Below are 21,733 nucleotides of genomic sequence, written 5' to 3'. Positions count from 1 at the left end.
GGGCATGATACTGTCAACTTCGATAGGGGGCTGAATGGGGATATAACCAGTGGACCAATCAGTGATTAACCATTCAATGGTTAATCAGTGAATGATCACTGTTGTCCAGATGTCCGAGTGATGAGCTCCTCCTATCCCACCATGTGCTCAAGGCCTTTATAAGTCGTACACAACCAACACTCTAGGTTCTTCCTCCTTCAGACCGCATTGCATTCTGTATGACGATTGAACCTTCTCTACACAGAGACATAAAGACTTTAAAGACAAACTTCTTTCCTCAATGTTTCTTAATTTCAGTATCATAGGACTCACTCGGTATTGAATAGTTTTTTCCACCAGACCTGACAAATCAGGGGCAAGTGCAAAAGCAATATCAGGGAAAAGTCCAAACTCCATATCAGAGTTAATGTGTAGCTTTATTGTACTTATCACCTTAAAAACTGACAAAAAACCCTTTTATTCAGTTGTTCCCTATAAACATGTCAAGGACATTTTCTTTTGAATGAATTCAACATTTCAATTGCACACATATATTCCCTAAAAAAGCAGAAAAACAACAGTTTTGTCATAAAATATGCTGAGGACACTGTAAACACCATGCTCTTTTACAATCCCAAATAGGATCGATACTCTAAAGAGGTAAACAGAGATTTCCACATGCAGCGTAAATGCTGCTGGGCAACATACCGTAGATTAAAAAACAAAGGTCGGAAGTTTCACATTGAGCAACAAATCTGATACGGTGCAAGCCTTTAGAGCATGCTCAGCTCAATGAGACGGCCTGCGAACACGCCTAATGTGCCGATGAGACACACAGCCATGAACACACACAGCAGAATATGATCCAACACCATGGCCACAAACTTCCACTCTTCAGCCGCCTGAAAAGAGAAAAGGGACAACGTGTGACTTACACAAAAGCAAAGATCCTGAAAGAACCATATTAGTGACTCTTTCTGTGTGAGATTACATTGTTGGATTCCTCATCTGATTTCATGGTTTCTGCGATGTACTTGACTCCTTCAATGGCACTGCGGACGTCAGGGTTCTTGGTGATGGGTGACTGGTAGGTAACGGAAGAGGTCTGGTTGCCAGAGATGTCTGAGATGTCAAAATCAGCACCATAGATACTAGATTTGGTCTGCTTTTCTTTTCCTGGGCGTTTCATTGTTGAGAAGAACATGATGTTGGGAATGGTTTCAATAAAGACCTGTCATAGAAAGACAAAAGATATGCACAATGTCAAGGGACATACAACATCTACTACCACTAGATGGCACAATAACACAGAGAAAAAATCATTAAGGATTCTTCTCCAAAGCTTGGGAATAGGACCAATGGATTTCTATTCGATTAATGCTGTTGTGCTCACCGTGCGGACCCAGTCCGGCATTGTGTGAGTGCTCGGGGAGCGGTGGTGGGTGTTGATGACAATGACAGTGATGATGATGGACGCAATGACGAAGACCATGGTGAAGAGCATGTACTTCCCAATGAGCGGTACAGCACTGGAGGTAGAGGGGATCAGCTCAACAATGACCAGCAGGAACACAGTCAGAGACAGCAAGACAGATATGCTGAGAGTCATCTTCTCACCTATGAGACACAACATAACATCCTCACTAGCGTTTTAATTAGTCTCAAACTGAGAGGACGTCATGCAATATGCAGTTCTAAGAAATACTCTATCAACATTTAGACCGGTGTTTCTCAGTGAGGAGGTCAGGACACGATTAGAAGGGCAGGATTAAGCTGAAGGGTCCAGATGAGTAACATTTGACAAAACAATCTCACCTTAAGGGTCTTTTAGTAGCATTTGCGATATGTGATATGATAAAAAGCTTTAAAACAGCTACTGAAATTACCTTGATGTGTGATTGTTTTTCCAGCGCTGTTTATAAGGTCACAGATTAACAATTAAAAAAATTGCATAACAATACCTTATTAATAATGTTTGTTTTTTCTTCTTGTCAATTTCTGGATAATATTACTTGAAGACTCTAAAAATCCTTCAAAAATAAATAGTTCTTCAGTTGAACTTGTGACAAATACGAAAGCAAGAACGATGGTTCACGAATCATCATTGCTTAATTGTGATGGGTTAACTTTAGACCACAACGTCCGTCCCAAAATGTTTCTAATAGAATATAGTTTTAGTTGAAGAGGACATGATGTTTTTTCAGTGAGAAATGGAATATACAATAACGCATTCTGTGTTGTTTAAACACATCCTATACTTTAAAAGAAACATTGAAATAAATAACTGAACTAGGTGTGGGAATTGTGGAGCTGCCACTTTAAACAGCTTGTTAGCTCATGATACCCATAACATGCAATCTTAATACAGTGCCACAGGGGAGGGCTGTTGCTATGAGTAAATACTTCCCTTCCCTTCCCACCCAATCAGGATAGTTACACAACTACACAAAAACTGCAATGATCAACCAAACCAGCAAATCACATTCTAAAGAGTGTGAGCAATTTTGTCGTTGTTGTTTCTTTTACCCAACAATAGCACAAGTAAACAGATTCTGACACCATTTCACGAGTAAAATGCAAGACATGTTTTTGTTGTTCAGTACGAGCAGTAATCCCAGAGAGAGAGCATCTTTTGGCACCAGCTCCTCCTCCACACTTTCCTGTCAGCAGTCGTATCAGAAACTGAGATCAAGTGATCTATTATACATTAAAGCAAAGGCCTGCTTTCAGACTTGACAACACAGTGGGACCCTCGGTAATGAGGCAGACCTACACACTGGGAACATATCCAGATGTGCACACATGCGGTGCAGTTGATGGCTCAGAATAAGGGACAAGGTTTTGTCATGTTGCTTATCATATCATATCATATCTGTGTTTTCATCACATATCATGAAAGCGGACAATTTAAAAAAGTGTAGAATTTTTACAGAACGTTCTTAACAATTTGCACATATTTTTTTTGCATACCCCTTATAATAAATATTCAGTGTGCATCTAAGTGCATCACTACTACTGTACTTGACCGGACATTTCAGATGTGAATGACATTTACTGTCCTCCGTGTTCAAGAACTAGTTTTACATTTTGGGAAATAAGTTGCTTTCCTACTGAGAGTTAGATAAGAAAATACATCTTCCATGTCTGTGGGCTGAACATGAAACTACAACGAAGAAACTGTTAGCTTAGCTAATTACTTAGCTTTGTTGAATACTCAACTCTGATTGGTCAATTACTGCATTCTACAGTCTGCTATTTTTTTCATAGCGGACTGATATGATTTACACAGTGAGTGGACTATTCTGTTTTAGTCGAAGCAATAAAGTAATTCTTAAATCAATAAAATCATTTTAAAATCAATAAAATCATTTCAAAATCAATTTCTTATATAAAATGAATTGCAACAAGAGGAAAAAGGCAGCGCGTGGGTCTTTACTGGGGTATTAACCCTAATATGGAGATGTCAGATTAAACAAAACAGATTTAGCATGTTATATAGTGAATAACAGTTGGACCAAGCAAGGCTATTGTTTCCCCCGTTGCCAGTCTTTGTGCTACAATAACCATCTCCTGGGTTAAGCTTCATATTTGTCATAGAGATATGAGAGTGGTATCAATCTTGGGTCAATGTATAGTGCTGTAATGCCAGAGATATTGCTTTTAACTATATATATATATACATATATAAGTATGTCTATATGTATATATTTTTGTCTTAATGTCATTTTGCTGTTAACTAATACTTCAGGTTAGATTCCTGTGAAAATCAACGATGTGGAATCCGTGTCAACATACCAGAGTCTGTAGGAAGATAGAAGACAAGACCAGTCAGGAAGGAGAAGAGCATGCAGGGGATGATGACGTTGACGATGAAGTACAGCGGGAGCCGCAGCATGAGGAAGTGGTAGGTGATGTCCAGGTAAGGTGTGTCTGGGCAGCAAGCGTAGTACACCCAGTGCTTCCAGCTGCGGAAATCCTTCATTACCCACTCCCCACTTTCCATAAAGTTACTCAGATCAGGGCGGTCACTGTCCTGGTGAAGAGAGGCAATAAACAGGGTGTGTAAAGGATGATTTAGAGTTGATGAGAAGATCAATACCACTCTTTGATGGTATGGTATGAATCTACAGACAGGAGACAACTTTTTGTAGGTATACGTACGACCAATGAAGGAGAGCAGCCTGAATCAACGCGTTACATCTCTTTTGTTGGAACTGTACAGAAACTGTACCTGTTTGTGTGTTTTTATGGGACTACAAAAAAGTCACTGCTGCTGGCCAAGAAATGGTCTGACACAAAAGACCTCATAAAACTGTAATATGTAGTTCTCCCCCTTTCAGTTTCTGTGCTCATGAAACAAACTAGATGTACTGTGCTACATAGTGAGATTTAGAGGTGCTGGCAGGCAGATTTTTACCTTTGGACAGACCCAGACTAGCTATTTCTTCTTAATGCATATGCTAAGCTAAGCTAACTGGCTGCTGTCTATAACCTTATATTATACGCATGTAGACATATGAGAGTGGTATTGATGTTCTCATCTGACTCTTTGGAAGAAAGCAAAGAAGCACATTTCGCAAAATATTGAACTATTCCTCTTAAGAAATGGCCTGAATGAAATTACAGGATTGACGACGACCAAGTTTCCATCGTAGGTCCAGGTACCCAGCTTCATGCTGCAGTTCTGGAGGTCAAAGGGGAAATGCAGCACGATGATTTCACAGTAGCTCTTGAAGATGGCAGGCGGGTTCCATGTGATCATTCCTGTGTGCTCCAGCAGCACTTTGGTCTCGTGAACGATGGCAAAGTCTCCGTCAGCACTGCGGGCACAGAAAGGCACAGGCAGCATCAACATGGGAGATAATAAGTTAAATGTTAACACAAGGGGACATCGGTGCCTGAGGTGGGGTCAGTGCTGGTGTCGCACCCCAGCCAACCAGCGCTCAGCTTGGCACAAGTTGTGGCAGCGGAGCTGGTTGTCGTGGGGAAAAAAGCAGCATGTTAGACGCAGCATATGGTGAGAGGGGGAGTCAATGCAGAGTCCAGATTTAGCCTAATGAAATCTGAGCTTTCACATGCTGCATACTGGAGTATAGGAAAGTTTTGAAATTGTTAATTGTTTCGAGAGGTATGGATGCTTCCAGTCATGGAAAGCTTATTGTACTGAAGAAAAAACAGGTTTCATAAAAAAGAGATGTGGCATGGATCAAATATAGCCTGATAACATAACCTACTTGTTGTAGAGAACCAGATCAGGCCGCCAAATGTCAGTGGAGGGAACTCTGATCTTTTTGATTCCACTGTAATCCTCCGGGTTCCACTGCAAGTTCACATCTTTCCATTGCTGAAAAACAAACAAACAGAAAAGGACACCCAGAACAATGGACAGCGCTTCTGTTATGATATCCATTATTGATGTTTTATTTTCTGAGAAAAAGCAAATATGAGCAAATATGTAATACTACATTTTCACAGTGGAGAGACATTTTGTTCATAAAAATATTTTAAAGGAAAATTACATTTTCTACATAAAGGGTTCCATTAATTGCTACATAATTTTATTTCCTATATTTCATCAGTGATAGCTGATAGCTAAAGAATCATTCTTACTCATTTTCATTGATACATTATTGAAATTATTATCCGTAAATATGATGGTGTGTCCGAAGTCTCTTCTTCTTTCATAATATCTCATCAACATAAAAAAAACAACAACATGTATCAAACCTGTTTCAGTCGCACATTGCTGCTGACGATCTGGTTAACCTCGTCCTGTGAATCCAGATAAATGTGTTTAGACAGTTGATGACAGTACATCTTAATACAGATGGTGATGTGACGTGTTACATCAGCCCTCACCACACTGATGAGCTGGATGAGCTGAAGGCCCACAGTAACAACCACCGGGTCCTTGAAGTGATTGACAGGACGGACCACCTTATTGTAACCAGTGAAGAGGGTTTTAACCAGACGTGTTTCATCAAAAGAGGCCCAGGCAGCACCTAAAAAACACACCGTACACGCTCATTGTTGCTTACAGTTACTCTATTTAAGGCAATACAATATTTCTTTACTCCTCAAGCTACAACTTGTGTGTGATGAAACATTATCATGCTGTGCCAAAGTAGAATGTCGCTTTAAGAACATCTGATACTTGAGGTGACTTCATTTAATATGAGTTGAAAATAGATGTGACAAGTGTCATACTATGCTGTAAAGTGAATACATGTGCATGGACTCGGTTGTAAACTGAAACTGACCCACTTACTTGTGTACAGTGTGCACGGAGAAAAGCTCCAAAACGTTGGGCTTTAAATACATTTTGGTGATTTAAAAAAGTTAAATGTTTGTTTACTTACTTAAATGGAGCTCCAAGATATTTAGTAGAGATAACATGCAATAGCACCCCAGTGAGGTTGTTAAAAGAGATGTTCTTATGCTCTTTCCACTGCATATCTGTCACAAGCCAGAGCAAGATCCCCTTTCATTTAGCAGCTGACCTTGAAACGAAGGTCATTTTACAGCAACATGTTGTTTGAATGGTTGAATGATTCTCCAGACATTCAACTCAGTAAACTAACAAATCACATCAATATAATTATGCAGGTGACTTCATGAAGTGGCAGACAGACAGAAGGTTGAAAAGCAAAATGTAAACAGCACACATGCCCTTGTCAATCAAATAGCTGGTTTGCACAGAATTTAAATTTGCTCATTAGTTTTGTTGCTTTCACTAAAATAAGAGTCTCAATAAACACAATAAACGCAAACAGAGTTAACTGATTGTTTTTGTAGACTTTATAGACTTTTTATACTTTAAACACTCAAAGTAATTCAAGCAAAGTAAACAGACATATATTTCCACAGGTAACCAACAGACATTTTCTTCAGTTTTAAATAAATTCTTACCTGCTAGAATGACCAGATGAAAAATTGAAAATACAGTATTCATTCTTGCCAATAAATGCAGGCATCCAAAACCAAGATCCAACTTCCGCACGCTGCCCGTTGACCACTTGTGAATTGGAAAGGTTTGACCCACCTAAAACATTCTTTCAGCCCTGGCCAATGACTTGCTGTACAAGCTCCAAGCTCTCCACTGGCAGCCTCGTTGTTATTGTCTGACAGCGGATGTGAGTGACTGGCTGCCAATGCTTGTCATTTGAGAGGGCCACATTCTTTGTCATCTGTTATAAGATCAACATGCCGGAGTAATCCACCACTGAAATATCCCATAGTGAACTCGGCCACACACAACCTCGAGATGAGAGGCAGCACATGCTTGCGGTTTCTTTTTCTTGTAACAGTGATGTCCTATCCTTCTGTTTTCAAATCTGTTCACACAGATCCATAATGTTTAGCCCCTTGAAACACTGAGTAATGATTTCATATGTTTAGTCCGTATCTGTTTGTGCCAAAGAAAGCTCTCTCTGATGGACCATTTAATTTTGTTGACATATGTCATATTTGGTATAATTGTAAAGCTTTGGATTTCAACTAGAATTAAAAAATAAAGCTCTGTCAAGTGCATTTTTGACATTGCAAACATGACAATATGATCCCTCCACAAGGGCCATTTAGTAGCAGTTAAATTGTCGCACATGATCAATATCCATCTGCTGAGGAAGATCATGTGATGAATTTTGAAAGTCAAATTAAATGTCAAGCAGTGATTGCTTCTCAGATGCTTTGTGGTGATATTTAAAGTGCAAAAACCTAAACACGGGGAAAAGCTGAACGTCAAGCTTCGAACAACACAAACACTGTGGTTACGTCAGATATTATATCTGTCAATAAATAAAAATAAATCAAGAATTTCTTGAAATTGTATGCAATTTCAGAAAAAACATTAAATGAAATGGATGATTTATGTACATATATATATCATATATATTTATAAAAGGCTCCCTTGTACGTTACCGCTAAACCTTGAAATTATACTTTGAAAATACTTAATAAACTTAATAAGAGTTTTAGTGAAGTTGAATGATTTGAGTTTAATTATTATTCATTATTTATTTTTGTGTGATAATATGTAATACATTACATGGTTAGTCTGACAAATGTATATCTGCGTACAACATTATAATGTGTTATAAACCATTTAAATGTCAATATGCTGCTCATTGTTTAGTGATTTAGTTAATAGTCGTTCAATGAAAGGCAGCGTCTCTCATGTCCAGTTGCCCCACAATTTATGATATTATAATCTCAGATGATTCAGATGTTCAAACAGCCTTGTGTGTTTCCTGGGGGGGCCAGGTGTTACACCCATGTTTCCCTCCTCTGCTCTGCACTACCCCACCCTGTCGGCCCGTGAGGGGTCAGGCAACTCAATTTCCTCACACCCCAAATCCGTTCAATCAGCCAGTCACTCAACCGCCTGCCTCGTTCATCTTACTTAAGGACAAATGACCATTTTGGCAATGTCTGAATTATGAGAGATTTGTCTCAACCCACCCCCTCTCTATCTCCTATCACCCAAGCAACCTGAACTTACACCATGTAAGCACCGCTTTGCCTTTCTTCAAGTCTGTCATGTAACACGGGACAAGCCAGCATTGTATCTGCTCAGCCAACCTGTAGTCCCAGGCGTTTTGGTTCTCTGTCAACTGTTAATTAAAACACTTTGAATTCCAGTCTCTGGAGGACTATAAGCTGTGTGTATATAACTGCGCTGTGTGTGATTAAATGTTCATTGAATCTGAATGAAAGCGTCCATGTAATATCTGCAGGGAGGTGAATGAAAACTGGACAACATACTGGATGTTTATGCCTCGATGAAGATTAAGAGGATTAGAGTTTTCACAGAGAGATGTGAGACAAAGAGATTCTGATGTGTGTTTAATGTTTGTTTTTTACATGATATTCCAACATAAATATGGCAACGTTTGACATTGAACAGCATTAGTAACAGTCCTTGGCAGACTCTTATATTTACATTATCATAAACCATTATATGGTTTCACTGTTGCTAAGTATGCAAGTCTTATTTTGACGGTGCTGGTTTGTTAAAAGGTAAAATCACCCTTCATATAAATTAGCATTGTATAAGCACAGCAACATTAATTCACCCTTTTATATGATTATTACTCTGTTGCGAGTTCTTTATGAAATACAAAAAAATCGTGATTATATCTAACAGAATAAAATGTTTTGATTTCAAATACTTCACATTGGTGAACTGAATATTTCTTTATATTGCTACATTTGAATATTCAGGTCAGCTGGAGGAAAGCATTAGCATCCAGTCAACAGTGAAAAGTCAGTTATCTCATGGATCACAGCCTTTCAAATGTAGTCTCATTACAGTGAATGAGGCAAATCCACCGCACAATGCATTTGGCAGACATTACTCCAACACGCACGATGTTATCACAGCATCCGACTGAAGGGTAAAAAGCTCGATAGCTTTATTGGTGTGGCTTACCTCCTTTCACAGTCAGTGCCTGATGTAGATGAAGGTATGATATATCTAAAATGGCTGATAATGGCGGGGGAGGATAAACGGTCGGATGAAAATCCAATTTTGCCACACAATCACCAGAGACAAGTCTGAATTTGGCTTACATTAACTCAATGTGATGTGGTCACAACACCCCAGTGATTAAATGTCAAGCAGTGATTGCTTCTCAGATGCTTTGTGGTGATATTTAAAGCGCAAAAAACTAAACACGGGGAAAAGCTGAACATAAAGCTTCGAACAACACAAACACTGTGGTTACGTCAGATATTATATCTGTCAACAATAATCACACCTGACAGCTCACGTGTCCAAAAAAAAAAAAAAATTAATACGCAATGTAAAATGAAGATACTATCCAAATAACTCATATTGGAGGCTAAACAGTTTGAAACAGTGGTCGTGTAATGAGTCACTGATCGCTGTGCATGGCTGGTTTATAGAAATTGCTTGGAAAGACATAACCTGTGGGTGATTAAACCCACAATGCATAAATTTGATGTGGCATTGTTTGCACATATATCCAGTAATTAACAGTCTCTCGAGTGGTGTTGCCTTAGGTGTTGTGTGTTTGGTTTTAATCTCACCATGAATCAGTGTGACTGATGTGTTGTTAGAGGGGTTTATGTACAGTAAAGTCACATGACGTGAGGCTTTTAGGCACAACATGTCATTCTGAATATACAGAATGGAACACTAATCATATCTGCAGCCACAATGTTGCTCAGTTCAAATGTTTTAAGCAGCATCAAATGTTTATATATCAGTCTTTTCAAGGATATGCTGTTATTATATATTTTTACTATTGCCAACAAATCCCATGAAAAGACAAGAATGTGTTTGTCTGTATCTTGATAATTTCTGATTTCCCCTTGCTGTCCGTGGCACTCAGCCCCAAGCCCAATCAGATTCTACAGATTTTTGAATTAGGCTAATTACCTAAAATAGCTGGGAACTGCTGTTTGTAGCTAACATTACTCAAACAGGAATAAATAGTACATTTGTTGGGGAGTATTTTCAGCGATTAATACACGTTTGGCGCTCTAGTGAGAATTTATGGCAGGAGGATGGAGCGTTACGGATTGACCCGAAATTGTCCAGGGTGATAATGGAAAACATCAGCCAGCGCATTGAGGTGTTTAGTGCAACAATGGAGGCCGATGGCTCAAAGAACATAATTTTGGCTTTACAGTCAATATTTGTTCGTGAAATAAATACATTTCTGGTTTTAGTCTTTATGACAATATGTTATATATTTTACATTGCCGGACTTATCCTTCAGGGCAAAGACACGTGAATCAGTGATTTGGTTGAGAACCATTTCTCATTTACAATGAGGCCCACATGTTTACCATATCAACTTTGAAGTTGTGTTTACAGCTTGTTTCTACTGCCCAAAAGTGGCCGTAAAAAGTAGTTTTAACACACTGTCACGGGATTTCACGGATAGGACCCAAACGCAAGACCACAGGAGACAGAGTACAGCAAAACAGGTTTTATTGTGTAGGTGTGTGAAGGTGTGGAGCCCGAGGTCCGACACCAGAGAGTAGGCAGATCGACGGTGTGAGTCCCGTGGCTCGACACCGGAGGGCTGGTAGCTCGACGGTGTGAGTCCCGTGGCTCGACACCGGAGGGCTGGTAGCTTGACGGCGTGATGTCCCGTGGCTCGATACCAGAGAGTAGGCAGATCGACGGTGTGAGTCCCGTGGCTCGACACTGGAGAGCTGGCAGCTTGACGGCGTGTGTAGTCCGCTAACACAACTGAGGGCAGAGCGGCGGTGAGTAGTCCGTTAACACAGAGGGCACGGGGATTCCCGGACCGACGGACACCGGAGGCAGGCGCTCGAGGGAGTAGCTGCAACAGGGTTGAAGCGGGTGAAAGACGGTACGACCTGACAACCCCAGACTGCAGGACCAGAGTTTATATATTGCCAGGGGTATCGTTATTGGGACCTGAGTCTGGTGTGTCAGGCTGCAGGAGGTGATCAGCTGGAGTGGCTGCAGCTGTGTGGCCATGGGAGGTGTAGGGTCTGACAGGGATCCTGACACACACAATTTGATGTAGATCTTTATTATGCTAAGTGAGATGACACATGAAGCACATCATTTCTCAGAGTAAGGTTTAATAAATTAAAGTGATCATGCACAAGTTGCGTACAAAAACATTACAATAAAAAATTTAAACACAATAAAATGTTACGGTCAGGCAGATGCACCAGTGTGTACACGTTAACAGGAAAGGCGCATTCAACTACAGGTATTCAGGTCACATACAAAGATCAAAAAAATACAGCATCATAGAAATTACCCCAGAAATATCAGTAGCACATTTTTACACCCAGCTATACAATGTGTGACAGAAAAGAAAATGCACAGCAGGCAGCTGGGAATGTGGACTATAACTACTACAAAACAGACAAAAGCGAAATCTCAGCACTACACGATCTTAACACATGCTGGGTTACGACTACAAAGCAACAAAGACCTTGCACCATGCATGCTGGCCTGTCAGCTTCTGAAAATCCCCCGACAAAAATGGGGAGACATAAAGTACTTAAAAGTGTAAAGTTCATCGTCCACACCCAATACAGGAAAGGAGAGATGTTAGGGCAGCACTAGTCCATACAAAGGGCATTTAAAAAACATGTATCAATCAATGTAATACAAACAGTCATTCAAGTCTTTACACAAAAGAATGATTAGATAGCCGTTCTATAAAAGTCCTGATCTGTGTTTAGAAGAGCACATCTTCATTTTTAATGAGCACCTCCACCACCTGTCTCTGGTAGCGGATGTCGTTGAGTGATGTTATGGCGTCCAGGTCTGGTGCGCGCATGAGGGTGGGTCCGAAAATGATGGCGAGGTTCTCTGCGTTCATCAGGTTGAATTTCTCATTCTGTGTCACCCTGCGAATATGTATGAAAAGAAGAAAGATTATTAAACAATGACATATTCTGGAAATAGGGACTGTATGAAAATCAGTTTTGTGGTGAGGACTGGGCATCAGGTTTTTATTTTATTTTTGAGCAAGGCCCTCCCAGTGTTTCTAATATTAGACCTTCACCTTTTTGAAACACTCTCCCCACAAAATCTCTAAATAATGTAACACTTTTGATATTGGTATTTAGCCACCCGTAGTTAAAAGTGTGCGAAGAATTTGAGTGTCCTCCAATTTAAACCATGAAATATAATATATATTACTCTCCCTTCATCAAAAACAAAACACTAATCATCCCCCTCTTCTAGAAGCCCTTGCTCTTGTCTATTTTCACACAGTCCCTTAGCTCTCGCAGCGTTCGACTGCATTGCTCACCTTTTTAAGTGCGCCATGAGGTACTTTAATGTTTCACTGTGCGATGGCGGCAGCAAAGCAAGAGCCTCACGGAAAGCTTCCAGCTTCTTCTCTGGGTCTGTGAGCTCTGAACAGAAACGGAGAGGAGCGTGTAGTTAGAGAGGCCAGACTACACTCTCTGACCTCAGAGGACACAAGCAGAAATCAATGTAGTTATTTCCTGTGGGGCAATAAAAGCCATTAGTCTCTGAGAGGAAGTCTGGGGCTGCTTAAGATGGCTAATGCAGATTAACATTGTGAATGTGTCCTTGACTGTCGTGGTTTGCAAATTAGGAGCACAATTGGAGTTGAATACTTGTTCAGCTTTTAAAGTTTTCAACTTATTCTACGTGAGCTGTATAAAGCTGCATTTTAACAATTCTGTTCCAAATGCAACTGAGGAAAATGACCCTTTTCTCAATAACAACCATACAATCTGTGTAAGCGAAGTTTTAAATAACAGCAAAGGACTGCTGTTGTGCTGGCAGCAGACACACACGACACACACAGTCAAAAGGACATTATATTAAGTGCAGTCTAACACAAGAACCCTGCAAACTACAGAATGTATGCATTATAAACATATTTATGGAATCAGTCTCGACAGAAATCAAACATTAGTATTTACTGGAAGTCAGTTAATTAGATTCCCTCACATACAGACGTTTAAGTGTTTTATATAATTAAGCCAATATACTAGAGCTGAGATGTGTCTGTCATCTGTCATTATCTGCAAATAAAGATTTTAAAGATAAAACACTATTGCAGCTATTGTCTGTAATGTGTCTCGCTGTGTGACCACCTGAAGCCAACGACATGAAGCTTAACAGTGACTGTTTGCCACCTTTAACTGCAGCAACATCTGACGCAGTAAAACAGGTGTGTTTCTGACTAATTTGTCTCGTTGTGACTTACTTGCAGCCTCGATGAACCTGGGGTAAGCATCGTATGAGATGATGGGAACAGGCAAATCCCTGAGGTAAAGTTTCAGTGCACCCGTGATGATATTGATGTCTTCATAGGCATTCACTGAGATGTCTGTCTTCTCGCCATCTGTGAGGATGTGTGATGGAGACGAGAAGAAGTGAGTTTTCACACTGTAAAAATGGTTGACATCAACACTTTCACATCATCGTGTGAATTGAAGAGTAAAGAGATTGTGTTACTGTGGGTGGAAAGAAAAAAGACAAATCTTCTCTCGCTTTGTATTTTGCAAAGTAGCAGCTATCATCCGCCTGGCCTGTTTTATTCTGACTTTCCTTCAGTTATGCATGCTTTCCAGAGCAGGCCATGGCCTACTTGTGCTGGCAGACTGAGCATCACAGCGCTATGAGCTGGAGTGACACTCTGTCATGGATGATCTCCCACAGGCGGATCTGGTGGAGAGTTTAGCCCACTGCTGCAGGGTTTTTCTTACAGTTAAAATTCACACTGCACTGGACAAAGACAGGCTCATTCTCACTAAGTCTACTACTGAATCCCAACACAGCGGAAGTGTTTTGTGTGTGTTTTTTTACAGCTATGTTTGAGGCAGTGAGAGTACATCCATGGTTTCTATCCCCTGAGGTCCCCCTGTCTGTCCACACTGTGGAAGCCTGCGTGAGAGGGACATGTCAGGATAGGATCTGCACTCCCAGATGGACAGTAATCCTCCACAAATGTGTCACTTTCCCATTAATCTGAAGTGTTCTGTGTGTCCTTTGTAAACATATGAAAGCACGCTATGTCAACCGTCATGGAATAGGCTGACAGAAATCAATAAAGGAACACATACCTTTGTCAAACGCCATCTTGACTTCTTCCAACAAATCGCTGAATCCAGATATTCTGTAAAGGCCTTCAGACATCAGTCCTTGAGAAAAAAACATATTAACAATTTAAAAAAAGCAACCTTTTAGACATCATCAGGGCTGTCATGAGTAATGTAGAAAAATTCACCAGCATATATATCCCCTTGGGTAATTTAAGAAATGCCATTAAACACCCTTAAATATGCATAAGAAATGAAGGATAAAATGTCCACCATGTCACACAATAGAACAACATGGGCGCATGCCAATAGTTTTCTGCATCACTGGGCAAAATAATAAAGACATAAATCAAACTTAGCTGCAGACATATATTAGCGGGCAGACAATGAGGGAGCAGTGAGTTTCCTACATAGTTGAATGATTTAACTGAAATGCAATCAAATAAGGCAGCAGGAAACAGAGTAATGTATTCCTCATTACACGTTCACAATTACTACCAGAACACTCATCACTCCTCTCAGTCATTCACCCCGCCCAAAAAACATTACCGCAGTTAGTAATGTAGGCAGACTTTAAGCACCTCAAACAATAGTATATATATTGCAGATCGCATATTTAAAATGAGAGGAAAGCCATAAGCACCATAAATACAGTAAACAGCATCCATAAACTTAATTTCAAATGGTATTTTAAAGGGATCGTTAAAAGTAATTGAATTGTCTTCATGGAAGCAAAGAAGTTTCTACAGGTTTGGATCTCATGAGAAATAGAATACCTTTTTATGAAGTTGAATCACTACTAAATGCTTAATATTGAAATGCTACTTAATTCATGGCTTTGAAACACTAACAGTACTTTGAAAACTATCCGTCTGAATGTAGACATTTCGAGAGGGTAATTTATGTATTTTCCATAACTGTATATTAATTGATGTTTACATTTTTTTGGTTTCACAGATAGAAAATGTAAGTGTCCAATATCAAAGTCCTTCAGTTAAATTGGTTATGTTTGTTAGGATCTCAACTTTAAAAGTGATGTCGTGTCAAAAAAATACATTTTCTGAAATTTAAGTTTTGAATTTGTTAAATGCTCAACATTTCATTGTTTTATGTGAATTTCCAAATTCCAAAACTTGAAATTGAACTTAAAAAATTTCAGAGAAATCACAAGATGTTTTCTTATGGATATAGATGTAAATATTTGTTATATATATATTATAAATTAGGCTGCATTTAAAATTAAAATAAAGATGCAGCGGTGAGTTCAATTATTATCGCCTTTCTTTGTTTGTTTGCAGCATGTCAGCTATAATCCTTCAATAGAAAGCCTCCAATCAGCCAATTATTGTCAGTAACTCAGAGTCTAGCTTTACAGCTGTTAGGGCTTAACATGTATTCAATTTATATATAAACTAAACTGTATATTTACATCTTGGGGGAAAATTATATTGAGGTATACATATGAAACACACACACACACACACACACACACACACACAGACGTGTTAAACTGACCTCTAGACTCGATCTCTCGTATGCACATGTCCACCACCATGGGTCGCGCTGTATTATAGGCTTTCACCAGGGTCGTGAGGTCACAGCTGTAGATTTTACGGATGTGTCTCAGGTCTGGTTTGCAGTCGTCGGGCACCAGAGATGAACATTGTTTGTGGACGTTTAAACCACAATCTACAGAAAGAGACATACAGCAGGTGTAGTTCATGAATGTCTGTAGCTTGAAAAGAGTTATTTAATTTAAACATTTGTCAACGCCAATACAAAGTCAAATAAATTATTTCTCGTAGGTCAGCCATTTTATCTCTAAACGGAGGACTAAAATACAAATTCACATTCGACATCAGGTTAATTTGGATTTGGTCGGCTGGTTTCGTGTGTGTTTTGGCTTGCAGAGGAGTGTTAATTCCCTTGATCAATGTTTGCCCCCTAAATGTCACATGACCACTGGAGAGCTCCTCTCTCTCTCCACCACACACGGCATGGAAGTCACCTTGAGAAGCCGGACAGATCCAAAGTCACCTCCAGAGTTTATTAAGAACAGTAAAATAAAACAATGATTAACCACAAGACAGTAATCTATTAAATGTTTGTGTGTATCTAATTTCAATTTGTATGAAAGCATTCACTGGTCATTCAAACAAAATGCATTAGATAATCATCAAAAGTGGGGAGATTCTTTCCCCTTCTATATGATATTTCCAGGCGCAGGATACACCACGCTGGGTGTTTAAATGGCATATTAGTCATGATGTCAGTTTAAGTATCCCACATTGCGTTTTGTCTTCAGTCACAGCGGACGGGGCCTGAGGCACAGCTGTTTCAGGGCAGGATTCACCTTGTCGGGAACAGAGGAGCCCGTGGAGAGCAGATGCAGAGAGAGAGAGACTGCAGCTCTGCTTTGTAACAGAGACGCATGGAGGGAATTAGAGGAACACTGAAAACGCTGTGGCCTGGAGGAGGGCGCTACTGCTGTGTGCTCTATTCCTTTCCAAATCCAAGCTCACACACAATGGCTGTGGAACCAGCAATTGAGGCGCTGCGGGCTACACTAGACCTAGTTTCCCAGACTGAAATAGGGCAGCTCTTCATGCTCTTAGATCTTTTGAGTCGTTTCCAAGTACTGATAGGGTTTTTTGACAAATCCTGTCTGCTTTTTGATTCCAAAAACATAAAAAATTGCATTTTAATCCCTCCGAAGAATCGCTACTTTTTAAAAATTTTGATACAAAATACATCTGAGAGCAAATAATCTATGCTTCTGGAGGACCACATGACAATATTGAGATTAATATGGATCCCTGGAGAAACGCCTGCATTTATATGCATTGATGCAGAAATGTAATTACTTTAAGAGATGATTCTCTTGAGGATATGAGACAGGCAGTGTAATGGAGGACGGCCTGTCATCAGACACTGAGCTCCTGGTGGCCATGTGAGCCCACTGACGGCCCCGGGTCCCAGGTGGGCCGGGTGAGGGTGAGAAGGGGGCCCGAGGGACACTGGAAGCCAAGCGACAGGGGATGCTGCATTACTGCACCGTCAGCTCCGTCTCCGTTGCTATGGAGAGGAGACTGCAGCTCCGTTTTGGCTAAAGGGCTCTGAGAAAAGGTTTAATGGTGGCTGGTTGCTAATTTCTAATCAGCGCACTATCACCATGTCGACCAGTTAAAACCGTTCCTTTTCTGACTGGAACTGAAAGCAAAATGTACCACCGTATTTGTTGGATGGTCTGTTTCTTTTTTTTTTTTTTTTACCAAGTAAGTTAAATAGAGGTTGAGCTGCTTGACCTAGCTCTTTGGTTGAAGCCGCTGCATTTTAATGTGTGTGGAAACAGAGGTCCTTCCCCACGCTCCGAGCTCCGCTCCTCATTAAAGAGACATGCCAGCTTTGTTTTCCTTCATGGGCATGATGGGATGAGGCTGGGGGGGGGGGGGGGGGGGGGGCGTACTCTGATGAGGAAATGTGGCACAACAAGCACAAGCAGAGGCTGGCTTCCTGGCACGCGGCCAATAACAGTTCACACACACAAAAAGAAAAGGGGGTGGGAGAACTTTTTTTTTTGGTATGCAAATTTGAGCATCACGTGAGACTTCGCTGCCCTAGATTCTGGTAGCTGTGGTCGAGACTGAAGAAATGGCAACATAAGAGTTTGTAGAGATTAGCTCCAAACACATCCGCCTTCTTTTTTATTATTGCTAGTGTTCAAAATCAGAACGTTAATAATTAACGCCAGAGCTCCCACAGATTTGTGTGACATACTTTGTTTCATCAATAAAACATCAAAGACACACTTCAGACTATATTACAGCACTATTCTGGGATATGAAACGAATTCCAGCAACAGCTATGGTGAAACAGAAACCACGTCAGAGCATTTGACAAGCAAACGGGCAAATTCAACAGAAGCATTCACCTCACAATAACAACGTGTGAATGTTACATACACAAAGTATGAACATTATTACAGATTGAAGGTGAATATTTTTCAAAATATGCTTACACTGTGGAGCATATAATGATGAAATGCATTTTGAAAAGTACAAATACATCACCTTTAATCGCATTACTTTTGTCTGCTGCTGTAGCGAGCCTACTGTTGTGTGTTTATTAGGTTATGATGCAGCAAATGTTTAACCATTAAAGTCATGGAAGTGGAAACACAGAGTGCCTTTGTTATTGTAATAATGACAAGGAGAACAACCCAAGTCCTGAACTAAAAAACGTAGTTATTATTTAAAGACTAAAGAGCTACTTTTAGATTTTTTTTAAATAAGCTGTCAGTGATGGCTGACGGTGCTAAAATTGATTCTTCTGCTGGTTTGTACAGCTAATCCATTCACAAAGCAGTGGGGAAAAAGTAGGTCAAAATCAGGTTTTAACATAGTGTAAAGTACATGTTACATCATATAAAGCTCTCATTTCACTCTATTATACAACTAATCCATAGAAACCACTGTTGGGATTTTCGATTAAAACTCAATAATCCAGCTCCAGTTGCACTAATAACCAAGTAACCCATATACAGCAATGCCCCCTTTGTATACCATGAATGTGCCATGAAGGCAGTTTATATATAAGCCTGAGAACAAGATGTACCTGCACATTTGACCCCCTGAGCCATCAGTCCCCACATGAAGCTGGCACAGTGTTCACACCAGTGAGGCCCTCGGAAGGTGTGGACCTACAACAGAGAGGAGGACAGTGACAGACATTAGTAATGAAGCACAGTGAGAAAACAGTGGGGAGTTTTAGCCGTTTGCTCCATAGATACCACATCTCCTTCTTTAGTCAGGAGACCTGTAGGTGCTGCCACTTTAAATGAGGCAGAGGAGGAGGAGGAGGTTTGTTGTTCAAACAGACCCTCAAACTGACAATACTCGGGCTTTTTGCCATCATGGCACAGTAGGATTTGACTTTTAATCAGACTGAGGGTGCAAGATGTCAGGGAAACCTGCTATGGAAACAGTGGGAGGCCACCTTGCTGGTGAAGGAAAGGAAGTCCCAACAATCCACCAGGCTGCAACAGCCCATCCAATCAGGGAGGCCTCTGGGAGCCCGAGCAAGCCACAGCTCTCCCTGTTTTCCTATTAAGTCAACAGCAGATACAGCAGACAAACAAACCGCTTTGATAAAGAACTGCTAGTTTCTGACTGGCATAACACGGTGCAGTTTGATCAATGTGTTAAAGAATATTAACTGATGGTTATCCCAATCATGTGACATTTCTTTTCATATTTAAAGAATCTTGGCATTACAATTTGTCTCTAGTCAATCTGTGCTGTTTAAATGATCATATGATTGTTCTTTGTTTGGTTTGTGATACGTATTGCATCACGTCTTCCTTTTCGGTTTACTGGCAAGAAAAACATCTACAAGCAGGCGGTGAATGTATTCATTTAGAGTAATTCATTTTAGAGGCAGAAGGTTATGAAAATGTCAGAGTGAAACTATAGTTTATTTGATAAAAGTGACGTTTAACTGCCAGGGACCTTAATTTAGAGAGTTTAAAATTCAGAGACTTCTTTTAGCACACAGATGTTGTTGATACTCACCTCATTATAAATTCACTCACATTGTACATCATCCTTTAGTTGTGGGAGCTTTGATCACAGGAACTATACACTGTTAAAATGCAACATTCATTAATTCTAACGAACAAAGCAGCAGAAATAGATTGGTTTGAATGCTTTGAAGGTAATATTTCACCTGCTGCTCCCATCCCATTAACCAGCCAAACTAGGAGAGTGAGCCTGAGCCAAATAGGGAGACACTCCTCCACTGTTTGCCCTCTCCATCGGCCTAATCTCTCCATCTGGAGCTCAAACTAACAGCAGTGGTCCACAGACCACCCAACAGATTTTTCTTTTGATAAAAGCTCATTGGACAGACCAAAACAGCTCTGTTTTTCATCCCATCTCTCCCACTCTGTAACTCTCCCCCCTCTTCCTCCTCCCATCTCTCACAAGCAGCCCTCTGGCCACATATGATGAAATTAAAGCAACGTTTTGGAGAGGCAACATCTGATAATAATTATTTAAGTCTCACCTTGAAGTTGTGGACTTTCTCAGATTTGGGTGTCCGCTCGCTCTCCTTCAGCGTGGCTCTGCGAACCAGTGAGGTGAGCTGTGAATAGGCAAATAGTTTAAGTGGCTGCCAGAAAGTGGCTGGAGGTTTCTGTGGCCCCATCCTCATCCCCAGAGCTGCCGCCAGAATATCCTCCTGATTGGCCTCTCGCTTGGCCTTCTGCACCAGGGACTTCTCTTCCTTGTGAACCTCATAGGACTCTCTAGATGGCATTCTGGTGCTACAGTCTCCCAAACCAGAGGAAGGAACAGCCTCAGTAGAGAAGTCCCAAAAAGGAGGGGAAAACTGTGTGATGCTCAGAGCAAGACTATATCAAATGATATTGCTTGCATTGTCCCAATTATAGAGACATCACAGACAACAAATTGCAAATTTAAATGGTAAAAAAGATCCTGAAGTGTTTTTTAAAGAATCCGAAAGGGAAAAAACTGTGGTCCTTATTAAATCCTCTCACAGCAGTGACAGTAGATGAAATGGAGCCTCTGTTATAGGAGTGCCAGGTTTTATACAAAAGAGGTGCAGCCTTGGGTGCTCATGTGGTTCTCTGGGAACGTGTATGCAGATGAGCTGAGTGGTCGTGCTAATCCTCTCCTCCCTGTGCAGAGCTGATATTCTCCCTGGAACAGAAACAGCACACTATTGTGTATGGATGCCGTCAGGGCGGGAGAGCGAGGGGGAGGAGTACGGGGGCGGACCCTGTAGTAGTCACAGCAGATTAAAGGGATCCCACCAGCCAATCACAGCATGGGCACACCGGCTTCTATAGTAGGCACTATACCCCGCCCCCACACAACCGTCTCCATCAGATATCCAAGCATGGGGACCTGGGGTAGGATGAAATGAGGGTGGGATGATAATGAGCAATGAATGAGTCATGCATCAAGAGCGGGATGCTGCCTGCAGAACTTGCGACAGCAGTGGGCCGTTAGAGAGGAGCTATTTTCAAAATCATGTTGCCACAGAAACTGGTCATGGCTGGGACCACGACGAGCACGAACACAAAAGCACGCAAGCAACAAAAAAAATGGGATCATTGATTTGAATGCACGCTTTGATACAAAGTGATGATCTACAAATTAAAAAAAAATCTAAATATATCAATGATAAA

At 40.6% G+C, this 21,733-nt stretch overlaps 2 protein-coding genes across 2 annotated transcripts; both read right to left on the bottom strand.

Annotated features, from left to right (window-relative positions):
• Positions 1-752: 752 nt before the first annotated feature.
• LOC142962939 (acetylcholine receptor subunit alpha) lies at positions 753-6,934 on the bottom strand. Its single transcript, XM_076103631.1, has 9 exons — positions 6,889-6,934; positions 5,839-5,981; positions 5,707-5,751; positions 5,214-5,323; positions 4,604-4,799; positions 3,775-4,012; positions 1,373-1,596; positions 971-1,210; positions 753-881 (listed from the first exon to the last, which is right to left on the bottom strand). The coding sequence occupies exons 1-9, from the start codon at positions 6,929-6,931 to the stop codon at positions 753-755; spliced, it is 1,368 nt and encodes a 455-aa protein (XP_075959746.1). The 5' UTR covers positions 6,932-6,934.
• Positions 6,935-12,176: 5,242 nt separating this feature from the next.
• chn1 (chimerin 1) lies at positions 12,177-20,838 on the bottom strand. Its single transcript, XM_076103619.1, has 7 exons — positions 20,587-20,838; positions 19,138-19,222; positions 16,039-16,212; positions 14,548-14,625; positions 13,689-13,826; positions 12,756-12,861; positions 12,177-12,348 (listed from the first exon to the last, which is right to left on the bottom strand). The coding sequence occupies exons 1-7, from the start codon at positions 20,836-20,838 to the stop codon at positions 12,177-12,179; spliced, it is 1,005 nt and encodes a 334-aa protein (XP_075959734.1).
• Between the last annotated feature and the right edge of the window lie 895 nt (positions 20,839-21,733).

This window comes from Anarhichas minor, unplaced genomic scaffold, assembly GCF_050575085.1.
Source record: "Anarhichas minor isolate MPS153535 unplaced genomic scaffold, ASM5057508v1 ptg000004l, whole genome shotgun sequence".
Taxonomy (NCBI): Eukaryota; Metazoa; Chordata; class Actinopteri; order Perciformes; family Anarhichadidae; genus Anarhichas; species Anarhichas minor.
This window is presented reverse-complemented; position numbering and strand designations above follow the sequence as displayed.

Coding starts and splice junctions, on each gene's coding strand:
- LOC142962939 (XM_076103631.1), bottom strand. CDS start 6,931: ATGAATACTGTATTTTCAATTTTTCATCTGGTCATTCTAGCAG. Junction 5,752..5,838: donor TCATCCAGCTCATCAGTGTG/GTGAGGGCTGAT, acceptor CTGGATTCACAG/GACGAGGTTAACCAGATCGT. Junction 1,597..3,774: donor CTATCTTCCTACAGACTCTG/GTATGTTGACAC, acceptor TGTGTCTCATAG/GTGAGAAGATGACTCTCAGC.
- chn1 (XM_076103619.1), bottom strand. CDS start 20,838: ATGCCATCTAGAGAGTCCTATGAGGTTCACAAGGAAGAGAAGTCCCTG. Junction 19,223..20,586: donor AGAAAGTCCACAACTTCAAG/GTGAGACTTAAA, acceptor TCTCTGTTGTAG/GTCCACACCTTCCGAGGGCC. Junction 12,862..13,688: donor CAGGTTCATCGAGGCTGCAA/GTAAGTCACAAC, acceptor GTTTCTGTTCAG/AGCTCACAGACCCAGAGAAG.